This window comes from Acyrthosiphon pisum, chromosome X (genome assembly GCF_005508785.2).
Source record: "Acyrthosiphon pisum isolate AL4f chromosome X, pea_aphid_22Mar2018_4r6ur, whole genome shotgun sequence".
Taxonomy (NCBI): domain Eukaryota; kingdom Metazoa; phylum Arthropoda; class Insecta; order Hemiptera; family Aphididae; genus Acyrthosiphon; species Acyrthosiphon pisum.
In genome coordinates this window covers 44,742,870-44,756,235 of record NC_042493.1, presented here as the reverse complement: position 1 = coordinate 44,756,235, position 13,366 = coordinate 44,742,870, and the positions used below count along the sequence as shown (strand labels likewise).

The 13,366-nt window shown below is 29.9% G+C and overlaps 1 protein-coding gene across 1 annotated transcript; it reads left to right on the top strand.

The window, feature by feature from the left end:
* The first annotated feature begins 1,521 nt into the window (after window positions 1-1,521).
* Window positions 1,522-4,136, top strand: LOC103308176 (zinc finger protein 271-like). The gene has a single exon (XM_016801384.2). The coding sequence runs from the start codon at window positions 1,666-1,668 to the stop codon at window positions 2,989-2,991; it is 1,326 nt and encodes a 441-aa protein (XP_016656873.1). The 5' UTR covers window positions 1,522-1,665; the 3' UTR covers window positions 2,992-4,136.
* Window positions 4,137-13,366: the final 9,230 nt, after the last annotated feature.

The window sequence follows — 13,366 nt, the reverse complement described above, 5'->3', positions numbered from 1 at the left end:
GAGATCATAATTAATTTTGTTGATAAACATTTCATTATTCGCAAAATTATTAGTTGCTTTATAAATAGTAATGACATGAATTAAAGTTTCTAGCAAATACTATATATGACAATTATTGACAATACGGAACAAAGAAATGATAATTGTATAGACGACATAGTCCCCTGAAAATACTTTAGAAACCAGTATACAAAACCGAAACCAAAACCGAAATTTCTTAAGATTTTTTATAAGTATGTCTACCTTAATCGAAAAAAAATAATCTACAAGAAAATAAAATTGAATTTTTATGAGCGTCTGAAGATTTTTACAACCCGATTTCTCATGTTGAGATTATCTTATTTTGTTGTAAATCAAAAATGAACAACTGTAGATGCATGAAAATTTGACTGAATTTTTATATTTTCATTTTATATATACCATTAAATTTTGAAAATATTTTGACTCATTTTGAGCTGTAAATGGACAATTTGAAATTTACATTTTTAATTTTTTTTCTATAAATACCAATAAAATTTTAATTGTTGGCTAAAAAAGGGTGAAAATTTAATTCAAGGCTTCTGATATAGTTTTACAATAAAAATATTAAAAATATATAGGCACAATTATTTTTAAAGCATATTAGTTCGAATTTTGACAAAATTTTTCAAATTTAAAATATAATAATTATTTTGTAGTTAAATTTTAAAAAAAACGTTGAACATTTATAGCTAAGAATTGAAAATTTAAAACAAGGTTCAACATAAATAGGTTTTATGAAAATTACTTAATTCACAATAATATCATCAAATATACTTAGTAATATCATAGGTTGACTGACAGTTTTACGCTCAGAATCGTTTTTCTTATACAATGATATTTTATATCATTGAATTCAAATTAAACACCATCCATTACAGAGATACACTTGCAACCTACTGCACAGAAGGCGGCATCCACTTACCGGAATTATGTGGTTTTAGTACATGCCTATTATTTATCAGAAACCTTGTTTTAATTTTTCAATCTCAGCTTTAAAATTTCAACGTCTTGAACATTAAAACTAGATACCAAATAATAGACAAATGCTTGTAATTTCCTATACATTTTTAAAAATTCTTACTTCAAATGCTTTTAAAAAATTTTTGGATATATATCTTCAATATTTTTTTCTGATATTACTAGTAACTTGTGAGGAATATTATTTCAAATATCAAGCATTATAAACCAAAAATAAATATTGTTTATCGATAGTTATAGATAAAAAAAACTAAAGAGCTAAAAATATCCATAAATAGCTCAAAAAGAGTCAAAATATGTTGAAAATTTAATCATTAATGGAAAATCCTAATGTAATAAACAGGCCACAGGGAGCTACTGATGGTTTAATCTTACCGGTTTGCGATCGTAAATTAATTAAATCAATTAGGTAAAACCAGAATAGTTATGTGTAGTAACCAGGACGGTCATTTTGCGTAAAATCAATACTTGTTGTTATAAACACAATACAACTAAGTTGTTTGTTGTAAATGTGTAATATAATAACAATACCTATAGTTTAGAAGAATCCAATATAATACTCTCTATGCCAGCAATATTTTGGTGAATTAACTGCAGGTTGTTCAATCAAGAAACAGTGGGTACTCGTGTGATGATGGTTATAAATTAATAACTTGTAGACGCATAATGACGACACACGAGCGGACGTATATGAAGATGAAAGCTTACACATGCGATGTATGCGACATGTCTTTTAGTCAAAGTGGGTATTTGACTACTCATCGACGTACCCACACGGGTGAGAAACCATTTGCGTGCGATGTATGCGAAAAGACGTTTACTGAAAGTAGCATATTGACGTGTCACCATCGGACTCACACGGACGAGAAACCATACGCATGCGATGTATGCGATATGTCATTCAGTCAAAGTTGTAATTTGACAAGACATCGTCGGACCCACACTGGGGAGAAGCCTTTTGCGTGTGATATATGTGACAAATCGTTTGCTACAAGTGGCACATTAACGTATCATCATCGGACTCACACAGGCGAGAAACCTTACGCATGCGATGTATGCGAAAAGACGTTTGCTGAAAGTAGCACATTGACATGTCACCGTCGGACTCACACGGGCGAGAAACCATACGCATGCGATGTATGCGATATGTCGTTCAGTCAAAGTTGTAATTTGACAAGACATCGTCGGACCCACACTGGCGAGAAACTATACGCATGTGATGTATGTGGCATGTCGTTCAATCAAAGTGGTCATTTGACAAGACATCGACGGATCCATACTGGTGAGAAGCCTTTTGCGTGTGATATATGTAACAAATCGTTTGCTACAAGTGACACATTAACGTATCATCGTCGGACCCACACTGGGGAGAAGCCTTTTGCGTGTGATATATGTGACAAATCGTTTGCTGCGAGTGACACATTAACGTATCATCGTCGGACCCACACTGGGGAGAAGCCTTTTGCGTGTGATATATGTGACAAATCGTTTGCTACAAGTGGCACATTAACGTATCATCATCGGACTCACACAGGCGAGAAACCTTACGCATGCGATGTATGCGAAAAGACGTTTGCTGGAAGTAACACATTGACAATACATCAACGAACCCACACTGGCGAGAAACCATTTGCGTGCGATGTATGCGAAAAGACGTTTGCTGGAAGTAACACATTGACAATACATCAACGAACCCACACTGGCGAGAAACCATTTGCGTGCGATGTATGCGAAAAGACGTTTACTGAAAGTAGCACATTGACAAGACATCGTCGGACCCACACTGGTGAGAAACCATTTGCGTGCGATGTATGTGACAAATCATTTGCTACAAGTTACACTTTATCGAATCACCATAGGACTCACACGGGCGAGAAACCATACGCATGCGATGTATGTAACATGTCGTTCAGTCAAAGTGGTCATTTGACAAGACATCGACGGACCCACACTGGTGAGAAACCATTTACGTACGATCTATGCCATAAGTAATTTCTGAATGTGGCAATTTGACGATACACAAGCGGAAACACACTTTAGTTCTATGATGGGCCGGATTTAAAGAGGATAAATCAGGTCATCATATTATTTTAGCACTGAATGTGTCACGTTGTCGTTTATTAATACTAAATTAATAATTTGTAATATTCATAAATAAATATTCAAATATTTTGTATGGTTTTTAATGTTTGTTAAATAAACCATACTATTTATTGAATGTTTCATAACATATTATATCGAATATAAGCATTGTAATTTTGTATTTCTTAAAATTAATAATATCATTTGTAAAATTCCCGAATACCTAATTTATTACATGGTCATGTGTAACAGCTTGGCAACCCCAGCTGATTGATTTATTAATTATTATATTAATTTATTGTATAGAGTCTATACTATAGACGATGTATCTTAGCCGTCTAAGGCTCACGCTATTATTTTATTTTCATTAGCCTCTTGAGCTCTTATTCCACGAGAGATTATGTCGGGAGGGTTTTCATTTTTCCGTACATGTCGTCATTGAGAAGGACTGGAAACCTTAAGTATATTTGTGACTCTATTTAATACATACGTTTTTAGACGGCTAGAGTCGCTATTCAGCCAGGTTAATTCAATCATGGAGTCAGTCCAGAGTTGAAATTCTTGTGAGTTTAGTTTCCATGTATTGTTTATTTAACGTTTCATAATATATTTTATCAAATATATGCATCGTAATTTTGGACTTCTCAAAATTAATAATATCGTTTGTAAAATTCCTAACTACCTAATTTATTACATGGTTATGCTTAACAATGTGGCAACACCAGCTTATTAATTTATTGTATAGAATCCATACTATAGACGATTAGGTCGGCAGAGTTTTCATTTGTCGATACATGTCGTCATTGAGAATTACTGGAAACCTCCAGTATTTGTGTGACTCTATTCAATACATACATTTATAGACGCATAGAATCACTATTCCGCCAGGATAATTCAACCATGTAGGAGTCTGTGCAGAATTGAAATTCTTGTGAGTTTATTTTCCATGCATCAGAAATTTTGACAACCAACTATACCAATAAATGTGTCCTATTTAGCTCTAAACGGAAAATAGTTACACCCTTGAGTGGAGCTACTTGAGTATTCCAACGCAACAATCGTGAATGCCAAGTCCCATCATGTCCTGATAAGCAGACGTAAATACAGGCCCCATAGACCTCTGTTAATATAATCTCTAACCACAGAAGCTATGCATTTCATTTTTTTTACTTATGTTAAATAATATACTTTTATGTGATATTGTCAAATTTATTGAGAATTCGTAAATTTTCTTAGTATGAACACCATTTAATTTGAAGGTTCTCTTGTAACGGCGTATCCTAATAAATTTTCAATTGCCATACTGGCCTGAGAAATATTTTGCCCTTGACGAGCGCTGGTGCGAGAAAACCTAACAGATCAAAAATGCTATTCAAATGTTTATGGTTATTCGATTTTTAATTACAACAAAATAATTAAACCAAAAAATCGGGTGAATATTAAAGCTACGTTTCGCCAGCACTGCCATTTTCGAATCTAATACCAAACCTTTACAGTTTTTTGTACTTTTTTTTTGTAAAATGTTATACGGTTAAGAAATAAAATGTTGTACTACTATCTCATAGATAACAAAAGGAAAATAAAATGCGTATAAGTAATGAATTTTAATGCTATAAGGTAGCTACTGACCGTATGAGAGAAATTAAATATACTTTCTACGTCCGATATATTTTATCGGAATTTGTATCATTATTAGGTTTAGGTACAGTAGGCCGACGAGAAGGGTGGACCTTTTTTTTTTTAAACTAAAGAAACAATTAGAAATAAGATTTTGATGAACACAGCGAAAATCCTACTCCTAACAGACAACAGTAACCTGACAAAGTTAATGTTGGTGGTCAAAAATAGTGGGCCCGAAAGGTATTTCTCTCGAGCCCGGGTTTCACTCTCCTCGGCCCTGAAGTACAGTAGACAATGATATGACCTTGGTAAAAGGTAAAGTCCACATATGTCTATTTTCTATAATAAAAGCTTATTTTTTTCTAAAACTTGTGTGTATGGATCAATCTCAATATGTTCAATAAAAATAGAAAATACTAATTTTTTCTATTTTGGGGGGAAGCGTACAAAATTGTTATTTTATTGTAACTTCGGTGTACTTAAAAAAAGTACTGCGATAACTATTCAATCTAAAATTATGTTCATTCAAATTTTTTATTTTTTTTTTCGCGTTTCTCCAGCACGATTTTTCTCGTGTTTGATGTTGTGACGTATACAAAAGTACCTAATCCTGTGAGGGTTTGGTATTAAAATTTGAATGCTGACAAAACGGAGCTAATATTCAATGCGTAGAAAATTTTAACTTCATAAAAAATTAACTTAACTTTCCGGTAAACTTTTATTTTTGTTAAATGTAGCAAATCTTATGAGAAACTTTGTATTAAATCATTAAGTTGTTTTATAGAGTAAAAAATGTTTTATCAACAACAATTTTTCAAAATTAATAAAAACTGAAATGGCTTAGACCACACATAAATAGCTTAAAAAGAGTCAAAATATCACGTATGGGAAATTATCATATAAGCACTTCCTGAAAATTTAATGAACGGTTATTAGTTTCACCAAGAAACAAAATTGATTTTTTCTAAAACTGGTTTTGAGTAAAATTCTCCAGTTTTCTTAAATTTATTTTTTTTGGTTTTTCCTGGCGATTTTAATAACTACTTGTAAGTGGGAAATTTTAGTAGATATAGTTTTTTACCAAAAAAAGATGCTGATATAAAAATTTAAAATATTTTACTGCCCCAAAAAGTGATAAAAGACACAAAAAAAAATTGTTAAATACTAAGGGTAGGTATTTAGTTTACATTAATTTGATTTTTTTTACCAGGTTTATTTGCAATAGCATACATTTTGTACAAAACACAAACAATCTTAAAAGTTCATAGGGATACAAAAAAGTTAAATTGGGTTGAACATTTTAAAAGCAAATGTGTATAGGTAAATAAAATTTATATGTAAGTACTTACCAAGCTCCTCATCTCCTTTATCGGCTTTTTAAAAGACCATAATGACGTTTTGAACTACCTAAGTATATACATTATACAAATTTGGAGTTTGTTGTGAATTTTCATATTTTTCTTACTCGGTAACTGTTAAGACGATATCTATTAATTTTCTGACATCATAACATAATATGTACCACTTTACCAGCTAGTAGCAACTATATATATGTATTATCATAAACACTATAGGTAATTGGTTTGCAGAATTATTATTTGAAAGAAAACCACATTGTCCGTAATCCGTATGAACGTATAGTAATACGTGAAAAATTGATACCTAACTTAAAAATTATACATATTTTATTTTAATATATTTTTAAAAGTAAGATTTCTCAATGGTAAATTAATGTTGTAAATACCCAGCTAGTTTAACTGTGAGTATAATATCATGTGAGTAGGTTCCTATTTGTTTTTAATGACTAGGTAATATTAATTATTTTAAATGGAATAGTACTACATTATTAGTCAGAAAATATTTCCTACAAAATATACAAACAATAATTACGTTTATATAACAAGTGTTATTTTAGTGTCACTTAATATTGATAGTTGTCTGTTGTTATAGATGTACATGATACATAATATTATGTTTCAACATATATAAATTAAAAACAGCGATACATACTCATATAAAAAAAAAATATTTCATATAATTAAATATACCATAGGTACCTACTATATATTAAATACTACTGTATTTTTGTGTATACTAGTGTAATAAATAACCTATGTACCTATAATTTAATTTTTAAGATCATATTTTACCAGGATTACAAAAAAACTCTACAATACATAAAGAACATTAGAAGTTCATAGGAATACAAAAAAGTTAAATTGGGTTCAATGTTTTAAAATTAAATATATGTACGTATAGCCTTGTGGCTACACGTAAGTAGGTAATAGCGTAAGTACGCTTATAGGTAAGTAGAATTTATAGGTACTCGCCGAACACTCATCTCCTACATCGGCTATTTAACAGTCTACAGTGATGTTTTGAACTATATAGTTACAGATGTACAATTTTAGTGTCCGATGTGGATTTTTGCGTTTTTCCTGCTCTGTAAGACGATATTCATTAATTTTCTGACATTATATCGAGGTACCTACTATATATATATATATATATATTGTTATATAGAATATGTGGTCTGCAGAATAATAAATTGTTATACTCTTTGTGTGTGTGTATTGTATCAAATTTTCTGGGTAAACAAAGTTTTTAATTGCTAACTAATGATTTTTCTGCTATTGTATTTTAGAGAATATAAACGATTCTGTATACCTATATATATATATATAATATGTATATACATAGTATATAGTACATATTATATACATGCAGTATACTCAACTTTGGTAATGATGAGCGATGACTACCCGCTGCAGTGCCGCTGTAAATATAATCGATATGCCATTGTGCGACACCAGTAAACAATATTGTGTTTCAGCTTTATGGACTCCTATTAATACATCGAACGACGTTAAAAGCAATTATTTTTGATTAATATTTTAAACAATCCGATGAAACAAACCCGTCAGAATATAATGTAATATATATATATATATACACATCGTTGGTATAAACTATTATCTAAAGTGCAAATTGTGTAACGTTTTCGCGCGCGAGCGTATAAAAACAACAAATCCCCGCCGAACGGTTCACGATAATATAATAATAATAATATAATTGAAGACCGGATTTACATTAATTCGTTAGTGGTAAAATATTAATGCCGGAAGTGAGTACTTACGCAAAGCGATTGATATTAGGCACTATTAATTCGGTCATGCTCGTGTTCACGAGCAATAAGTGATTATGTGTTAACGCGCGTATGTGTAAATACAATTATTACTATTGTTATTATTATTATTATTATTATTATTATTATTGTAGCACGCGTGTAACTTAACCGACCGATTTTAAAACGATAGTTTGAAGAGCAAATTGCCACTACACGGCCGAAATTTCAGGTTATACAGCGTGATTCACGTAGCATGCTAACCCTTTTTTCCCCCACGAACAGTGCAGTTATTCAAAACCTGACTTTTGGAATTTTTAAATAAATACATACTTTAACACCATATTATTTTCGAATTCTTGAGATTGTGGGTACTACCTACTTGAGGGTCATTACTCAGAGAAGGCATACGCAATAGATAATTATTAATTATTCTATTAGTTCTCAATAGTATATGGTAAATATGTTCATCTACAAAGGGTGATTAGTCGTGCATGCTCAGTGCTCACCCCCTTTTTTCCTCTAATAATGCAGTAAGTTATTCAAAATCAGTCTTATAAGCTTTTTAAATAATATACTAAAATACCATAATATTTTCAATTTTATGTAGATATTATACTACGGTGTCCCATGAAGACACAAATCTTCTGTTTTTCAAATTAAATTATGAGAGCACCCCTTTTCTACTAATAATTATTTAACCGATAATTGTTTTGAAAATGTTGACGTATCAGAATCGAAATTTGAAAGTTTAGTTTTTGAGTTATTTAACTTGGTGTACTAAGGACAATTAATAGATCCGTGATGATAGCTTTAGAAGATATTGGGGACATTTTAAAATGTTAGTTATTAATATTCATCCATCAATATTTATAAAAATAAGTTTAAGTATAATAAATACTAGATCGCAAACATATTTTTGTAAAACCAATTTTCCTAACTACAAATATCCTTAGATCAAATATTTTAATAACTGAAAAACTCACTACCTACTCGTTTGAATTTTGAATTAGGTAAATAAAAAATAATATATCCACTAAACAATTTACAGTGAAAATTGGAGGGGGGGGGTTATTTGAAAAACAAATGTTTGTGTTTCCACAGGATACCATTTAAGTAATAAAAAAATTTCGAGAATTTGAAAATACGATCTTTAAGTAAGTATATTTTAAAAATTCTAAAAATCTGATTTTAAATAAATACTTCGTTGAAGAAAAAATAGTGGGCGAGCATGCTTGGTGAATCAGCCCGCGTATTGTATCATAATAAACATTTTTCTGTATATTGGCAGTATTTCGGTTCGCCGAAGAACATTATTTTTATTATTATTGTTGCAGGTAAATATTATATGTATAATATTATCCGCACCACTAATGGTAATAGTATGTTACCTGATAATATGTCGGTTGCATTCACAGTGGATTGAGTGGAATTGTTTGAGGTAAATAATAATAATTATCGTTATTGTAATAATGACATTAACCGCCGTTCTTGTCAAGGTGCAGCGTACGGTCGGTGTACACTTAAGTATAATACACTATACACCTAAGCTAAGGGAATCTCACTACCTACAGAAAGTCTGCAAATTAAGTATATGTATATAATATATTACCACCCACACGCTTTCAACTATAAACATACTATTTTATATAGGCATTTATAACAACACCGAAAACTTGCTTAACGTTATAACTAAATTATGTTAAATTAATAATGTTGCGAATATTATTATCATTACCGTAACTGCTTCGATTTGATAGTAATAATATTAATAATAATCAGAATTCGTCTTAACTAATTGCTAAATGAATATTACAACAGTAAGTATTGTGAATTATCTAGATAATTGCATCTAAATATAAAAATTTATCTAGAAATAGTAATAACTAAAAGTATCAATAATTTAAAAAAAAAAGTATTCAAATAACTAAAAGTAACTAAGAGCTTTTTAATTTTATGTTTTTATGAAACCTTTTTTTTAATGTGGTGTAGATGTTCATTTTTCTTGGGCATTTTTCTAAGCCTAGACCGTAGTATATATTTTAATCAATTTTATTTTTATCTTCTATAAGTTTTTTTATTTATATATTTATTACGAGCGTTTTCTCTAGCTAGTTATTTTGTAGTATATGTACCTTTACTGTTCATTCTCGCTGCAGTCAACAGGGTAATCGTATTTAAGACACATTTATTTACAATTGTAAGTTTTAAATCAGCTGTTTTACATGTATATAAAAATATATTATATATCATATTCATCTAGGTAGATACATATTTTAAGTGCGTTATCTAGACAACAATTAAATTATTTTCTGCTATCACATCTAGATACATTTTCGGTTGTCTAAAACACACTACGGATACCTACTATACAATTGGTATATGTTAAATATTCGTAAAATTGCCTTTATACACTCAACCATGCCGTACATAATTCGTTGTTTTTGTTTATTTGACCTGCATGTGATCTTGGCAGAAATATTTAGAACTTGGTTCGAGATTAAAGCGAGTATATAGGCCTTTATCGTGTCTTCCACATAATTAAACAACTCAAATTAAAATCCTAGCATTTTAATTGGCTAAACGCTGTGGCCTATGGTTACCTTATTAATATACCACGTTACCAAGACTTGTTATCATAAATTGGAGAGACATTAGACATTATGTTGATGTACCGTTACAGTGGTGGTCAATTATACTTCTAATAAAATGTTTAAAATATGAAAGGTTAGACTGGATCAACCACAGTAACCCGGTCCAAAATATGTCTACTAGAACTATATTTTGATCAAATAAACAACCCAAATTATTATGGACGACCAGTGTCGGCCTGGCGCACCAAAGGCCCACGGATCAGTTTTTTAAAGAGCCTCATAATAAAATACAAAATTTACTAGACATTTTAGTGAAAAAATGCTTACCACCTTTTTTCATTTAAAAATACATTTATTCAAATTCTGATTTTTAGAATTTGTAGGTTTACCTAAAGACCATATATTAAAATTCTTAATATTTTTGATACTACAGTTAAAGAGTGTCCTGTAGCCATTCAGACTTCTAGTTTTCAAATGATAATCTCCTTTTTTACTGCAAATTATTTAGCCGATGATGTTCTTGTAAATGTAGATGTATCTAAATCAAAATTCTAACAAGTAGTTGCTGAATTATTAAAATGTTTATATTAAGAATAATAATTCTTAAATATGGTATTACAATAGAAAACTATAAGTAGCTTATATTAAATGTAGTACCTATGTTTACCATTCAGTATACCTAGGTATTTAATAATTTTTACAAATTATTTATCTTAATAGATAAATGGTAGTTAGTACTGACTACTAACATTTCATTTTCAAATCATCTAAGCCCCTGAATCTTCTTAGCCATTTTCCATATACGTATAATCATTATTGGGTACACAAAGTTATATTACTCAAAAACTAGTAGTTCAAATTTTGATTTAGAATAATCAAAATTCTCAAAAAAAAAAATAAAAAAATACTGAGTAATTAAAAGTTAAAAGAGAGGATTCCTATTTGAAAAATGGAAGTTTGTATAAAAAATCTAAAGTATTCCAAAATCTTTAAATGTATTTAAAAATTCTAAAAATCAGAATTTGAATATAAAATTGTACAACTTAAGTAAAAAAAATACGGTGAACATGCTTAAAAATCACTCTGTATTCTGTATAATAATAATTATTAATTATACAAAAACGAAATTACAAAAACCAAAATTATAATTATATACCTATAGAATTTTAACTCGAAGACAAATCCATAAGCTATAAGCATAATCCCTGTGTGCATAAAGAAGAACTTACTGTCTATGTGCCGTCTGTTTTTATTCTAAAAAGTGACGGTACATTGTAACTTATTTTTATCTTCAAATATCCGTATAAAATAATGAAAAACAAATTTTTTTGGGAATGATTTATTTTAATTGCTCTGTATATCCACATAATTTATATTTCATTAACAACCGTTTAATTAGGTACCTACTATTAACGAATTTATATAATATAACAAGTTTTATTAATTTTCATTTTTCAGTATACAATTGAAAATGGTACAAAAAGTTCAAATTATACCTAGGTGAATGTATCACGACAATTTTAAATCAGTAATTACAACATTAATTTAGCAAACTAGAAGAAAAATAAAATAAAATAAAGTATTTGAAAAGTATTTCAAGTACTCTTGGAAGTCAGATATATGTAATATTGTTACATAATTGATGTGTAATTTTTTTTTTTAACACCCGAACGTTTTTATTTAATAAATAAAATTGCTGAATTGTGCTTAGGTTAATCGTTCACCAGATTTTCACACGGACACGTCGATCGAAAAAATAGTGAAACGAGAGCTATTGACTGATACGTTTAATCTTTTGCAGTTGGACAAGACTCTAAAAAAATTCGCTTATGGGGAGGATAAATGGAAATTTCAACAACAAATCATTCAGGCCGATAAAAACATTTAGTATGTTTTATTACCAACATAGGCACGTCTCACCAGCCCATTTACTAGTAAATCAATTAGGTAAAATATTATGGTATTACATTACTTTAAAATCAAGCACATAATTGACAATATTATAATAAGGTACCCTAAAGGTATATAGATGATTATTTTTGTCGTCATTTTCTTTGAAGCTAATTTCAGTAGGTATAGCATACAAATATTCAGTTTAATAATCGTGGAAGCTGGTAGGTACAAATGTTACAATAGTAAACCGGTAGTCATAATGGGAAAAATTATACAAAATTATTAACCAACTATTGGGCTGAGCTGATTATAGTTAGAGTAGTTGACCAACAAAATTTAAAAAATAATTTGTTTATGTGTGGTAAAATACCCTAGAATATCAAACGTTACAATTTAAGTTAACGGACAAAATTATACAATTCTTTATACAAGAATATTGAGTGGTTACTGGTTTTACTATATAGTTTTATATCACGTTCAATAATTTACTAACGCATTGAGATTAGTACCTATCGTGGTATTTACTATTTTATATGATTATCGTATTAAATAATCACAAATGGTGACGTCTCACCGGCCTACCCATGAGAGTTTTAAAAATTAAAGATAAAAAAAAATTCATGCAAATGACATACAAAGGAATGACGGTAAGAAATTTAAAATTTCATTTGGGGATGGTCTAGCGAAACGTCCACCACCACCCTCTTTAGCTCATTTATACCTTCAATATTATGACCATATAAATGTGGAAAATATTCATGCAAATCCATAAAAATGGTGTACAAAAGGTAACAAGTTTAAAAAACTCTCAATATTCCATATGGGGTGCGGGCTGGTGAGACGTGCCTATGTTGGTAATAAAACATACTAAATGTTTTTATCGGCCTTAATGATTTTTTGTTGAAATTTCCATTTATCCTCTCCATAAACGAATATTTTTAGAGTATTGTCCAAATGCAAAAGCTTGAGAGGATGTCAGCGCACTATTTGTTTTCTCTCTCTGGCCCACGCGCAACATAGACAAAACGCGTTTACACAAAACCATTTTTCTATG

Excerpts from the sequence above, each read along its gene's own strand:
- LOC103308176 (XM_016801384.2), top strand. The coding sequence starts at position 1,666 with ATGACGACACACGAGCGGACGTATATGAAGATGAAAGCTTACACATGC.